This window comes from Acipenser ruthenus, chromosome 52 (genome assembly GCF_902713425.1).
Source record: "Acipenser ruthenus chromosome 52, fAciRut3.2 maternal haplotype, whole genome shotgun sequence".
NCBI classification, from domain to species: Eukaryota; Metazoa; Chordata; class Actinopteri; order Acipenseriformes; family Acipenseridae; genus Acipenser; species Acipenser ruthenus.
The window spans coordinates 7,949,294-7,954,051 of NC_081240.1; the positions used below are offsets into that span (position 1 = coordinate 7,949,294).

The following is a 4,758-nucleotide window of genomic DNA, read 5'->3' on the forward strand; positions in this document are numbered from 1 at the left end:
CACAACAGCCGGCCAAACCTCAGCAAGCATTGCACTTGCTGCTGAGGAGAGCACTGCAAAAGCCAGTTTCACGTCATCGTCAACACTGAGTATAAAGTCTCACAAGTGTGAAAGAATGACTAAAACTGATCACGGTTGCATTTTCTATAATTAATTCAAGTTAGGTAAGCTATCCATGAGGCTGCCTTTCATTTTTTACATACACTGTCATCCTAATATTTTTACTGCGCATCAACCTGAAGTGGGCGGCGCTCGAACTAACCACAGAACATTATAAAAGGAAAGAACAGCTAGCGTTTTATAGCACTGTATCAGAAAAAGACAAGGGAGCACAGCTGCTGTTAAAGTGAGTATTTGTACAGCAATTGTATTTGTTTGTTTTTTTATTAGAAGAACGTAATAACCACGATTCGAAACCTATTTAGTTTAATAAGAATGAATAATGAACAATTAGAATAAGGGTGACGGGTTAAAGATTTTAGTTGGAGCTTGGAACGTCATATCTATCTATCTATCGATCTATCTATCTATCTATAATTTTATGCGGTGCCAAACAGGCAATATATCAACTTTGATATATATATATATATATATATATATATATATATATATATATATATATATATGGATTCATATTTGATATATATACATCAATGTTTGCTATATATAGATTGATATTTGATATAGATAGATAGATAGATAGATAGATAGATAGATAGATAGATATAGATTGATGGTTGTTGGTATATATACATCAATGTTTGATGTATTGACTTGGAGCAGGCACATTGTTAGTAAGCTCAGCTGGGTCCTGATACTTACTTACTTTTGTAATACATGTAGCCTAACATTCATTTTAACCAAAGCGTTATTAAAATTGTATATTTTTTTATTGAAAAAATAAATATATACCGGTATATTTTGCATTAGGCTTTCAGTTGGACTACTAAGGGGCTCTCGACTTTACCTCCTAATCTCTAATGAATAATAGGAGTGTTGCGTACAGTATTTGTGAACCGCTGCATAGCGTAAAAAAAAAAATCGGTTTGTCGATATTCAATCGCAATAGTAAGCAAATACTCTCCATCTGAAGCCAGGTGTGCTTCAGCACGAAAAAAACAAAGAAACATCAAAAAGCAAATGAAGCACAAAAATGAGCTCTTGCATTATATTGATTTTACCTTGTATTAGAATGTATATAATATATATACACACACGCTATGCAGCGGTTCACAAATACAGACCCCTGACCAGTTCTCTCATATTACAAATGGAACATTGAAATTTCGTTCTGTTTTGATATTTTATTTTAAAACACACTCAAAATCAATTATTGTAAGGTGACATTGATTTTATGTTGGGAAGTATTTTTAAGAAAAATAAAAAACTGAAATATCTTGCTTGCATAAGCATTCAACCCCCACACATTAATATTTGGTAGAGCCACCTTTCGCTGCAATAACAGCTTTAAGTCTTTTGAGGTAAGTATGTACCAGTTTTGCACACAGTGTCGGAGTGATTTTGTCCCATTCTTCTTGGCAGATTTGCTCCAGGTTGTTCAGGTTGGTTGGACGACGCTTGTGGACCGCAATTTTCAAATAGTGCCACAGATTCTCAATGGGATTGAGATCAGGACTTTGACTGGGCCACTGTAGGACATTCACCTTTTTGTTCTTGAGCCACTCCAATGTTGCTTTGGCCTTGTGCTTGGGATCATTGTCCTGCTGAAAGGTGAATTTCTTCCCAGCTTCAGTTTTTTAGCGGACTGAAGCAGGTTCTCTTGCAGTATTTCCCTGTATTTTGCTCCATCCATTCTTCCTTCAATTTTAACAAGATGCCCAGTCCCTGCTGATGAGAAGCATCCCCACAGCATGATGCTGCCACCACCATACTTCACTGTAGGGATAGTGTGTCTTGAGGCATGGGCAGTGTTAGGTTTGCGCCACACATAGCGCTTTGAGTTTTGGCCAAAAAGCTCTATCTTGGTCTCATCTGACCACAAAACCTTTTCCCACATCGCAGCTGGGTCACTTTCTGGCAAACTCCAGATGTGCTTTCAGATGGTACTTTTTGAGTAACGGCTTCTTTCTTGCCACCCTCCCATACAGGCCCGTGTTATGCAGAGCTCTTGATAGGGTTGACTGGTGCACCATTACTCCACTCCCAGCCATTGAACTCTGTAGCTCCTTCAAAGTGATCGTTGACCTCTCTGTGGCTTCTCTCACAAGTCTCCTTCTTGTTTGAGCGCTGAGTTTTGAGGGACGGCCTTTTCTTGGCAGTGCCTGGGTGGTGTGATGCAGCTTCCACTTCCTGATTATTGATCCAACTGTGCTCACTGGGATATCCAAACACTTGGATATTATTTTGTACCCTTTCCCTAATCTATGCATTTGTATTACTTTATCTCTAACTTCTGTAGAATGCTCTTTGGTCTTCATTTTCCTTCAGATTCACAGCCTGACCAATGATCCTTCAACAGTGGGGTTTTTATCCAGAAAATGTGACAGCAACTTTAGTGGTTCACAGGTGGAGGCCAATGGTAAGGTAATTGTGTCCTCGTTAGGGCAATTTCTTTCATCGGTGTAAACTGGGAGCTTCCACAGCACAGGGATTGAATACTTATGCAAGCAAGATATTTCAGTTTTTTATTTTTCTTAAAAATATTTCCCAACATAACTAATGTCACCTTACAATAATTGATTTTGAGTTTCAGTGTTAAAATAAAATATCAAACAGAATGAAATTTCAGTGTACCATTTATAATTCAGTAATATGAGAGAATTGGTCAGGGGTCTGAATACTTTTGCAAGGCACTGTGTGTGTGTGTGTGTATATAATTATATATTTATATATATATATATATATATATATATATATATATATATATATATATATATATATGTCTCGATCCATATATATCAAACATTGACATATATATATATACTAGCATGCTATACTAGTTCAGAATATTTAATTTATATATTTTTATATTTCTGTACAGCAAAGAAAGACAGAAATAAAGGCAACATAAAGAACTGGAACAACCAGTCCAGAGAAGAAATATAAAAACAGTAAGTTCAATTACTTCTTTGGAAATGTCAATATTCTTCCATTAAATCATTGAAAATAAAATTCTTGTGATCTTGACATCATTTAGCGCAGGATCTCATGAAAACTGAAGTCATTACTTCTGTTTTCCTGAGTTAATTTATCTACGGATTTCAACAGTACAAGTCGTTTGGTCGAGATCATGAGAAATATAATTCTCAGGAAAATGGAATCAATGACTAAAGTGAAAAGCTCAAACAATGAGGTATTTAAATTGTTTGTATAATATTAGTCAAGTATTTTACAGCAGTTTAGTGGAATAATATTTTTTAATCCATAGAAATAACTTTTTTTGCAGTGTCTGACAACACAGGTGACCTGAACACTCTGAGGCTGGTGCTGGTTGGAAAGACTGGCGTTGGAAAGAGTGCAGCAGGAAATGCACTCCTGGCCAAGAAGGAGTTTAAATCTTCATTCAGCGACTCCTCAGTAACAAAGGACTGTGCGAGGGGAGAAGGAGAAGTTGCAGAGAGACGTGTTGTTGTGGTCGACACTCCAGGCTTGTTTGACACAAAGCTCTCCAATGTGGAAATTGTAAGTGAGATTGTGAAATGCATTCAGAAGTCCTCGCCGGGACCCCACGCTTTCCTCCTGGTGCTGAAGCTGGGTCGATACACCGAGGAAGAGCAAAAAACTGTCCAGATCATCCAGGAGGTTTTCGGTAAAAGCGCTTTGAAATACATGATGGTGCTTTTCACTCACAAGGATTGTCTGGATGACGATGACCAGACAATTGAGGAGTTTCTTAACAAGGCTGACAAGGACCTCAAGCAGCTGGTAAAGTCGTGTGGGAACAGGTTTCATGCGATCAATGGAAAAGACCTTAAGGATCAGGAGCAGGCCAAAGTACTTCTGGAGAAAGTAGAGAACATGGTGAAAATAAACGGTGGATGCTTCTCCAATGATTTGTACGAGATGGAGGAGAAAAGAAAGGCAGATGAAGCGAGGCACCAGAAGGAAATTGAAGAGCTTAGGAAGAAGAATGAAGAGGACGCAGAAAAGTTAAAACAGGCGAATGTAGCAAATGAGATAATAGCAAAGATGCAAGAGGCGCATATGAAGCAAATGACCATGATGATGGAACAGATGAATAAGATAAATGATGATAATATGAAACGTATGGCAGAACAGCTAAAACAACCACAGAAAGTGGAATCCTGCTGTGTATCATAGTGTAGTGGATTTCTCTCGATTTTACATTCTTGCGCCATGTTTCCATGTGTGACAGGAGTGTAAATGTGTCCTCCAAATGAAATGCATGGTTTAATTATACCTTTATATTGTGATTTGGGGGTGGGCTTTGACAAGTACACAACCACCAATAGCTTTATTATAGTGGGAAGCTGTTTGAAGTGATAATATGTGTACTTTAATATAATAAAATGCTGAACAAATAACTGGATTGTGTTTCATATTGTCACCCTCACACTGCTTTTAATGTAATCACAAGTATAGAAGCCTTCCTTGAGACTAACAGCTGGTTTGCATGTGTGTGTTGACACCATGGTTAATATCGCCCTGCGGTGACTATACACAGTAGGATAACACACTTTACTGGAGCGCTGGAAATGGTGCAGTTCCAACTAAATTAATCCCATGACCACACTGACTACCATTAAACTATTAAAACTTTTTTCAGTTTTTTAAAGA

General features: G+C 37.6%; 1 protein-coding gene across 2 annotated transcripts; it reads left to right on the forward strand.

The window, feature by feature from the left end:
* The first annotated feature begins 217 nt into the window (after window positions 1-217).
* On the forward strand, window positions 218-4,505 carry LOC117433049 (GTPase IMAP family member 9-like). 2 transcript variants are annotated; one of them, XM_034055089.3, is made up of 3 exons: window positions 223-346; window positions 3,002-3,071; window positions 3,407-4,505. In XM_034055089.3, coding segments are annotated over exons 2-3 (876 nt in total). In that variant the 5' UTR covers window positions 223-346; window positions 3,002-3,070; the 3' UTR covers window positions 4,282-4,505. The 2 variants fall into 2 exon arrangements, with proteins under 2 accessions (XP_034766793.1, XP_033910980.2); XM_034910902.2 differs by lacking the exon at window positions 3,002-3,071 and having other exon boundaries at window positions 218-346.
* Window positions 4,506-4,758: the final 253 nt, after the last annotated feature.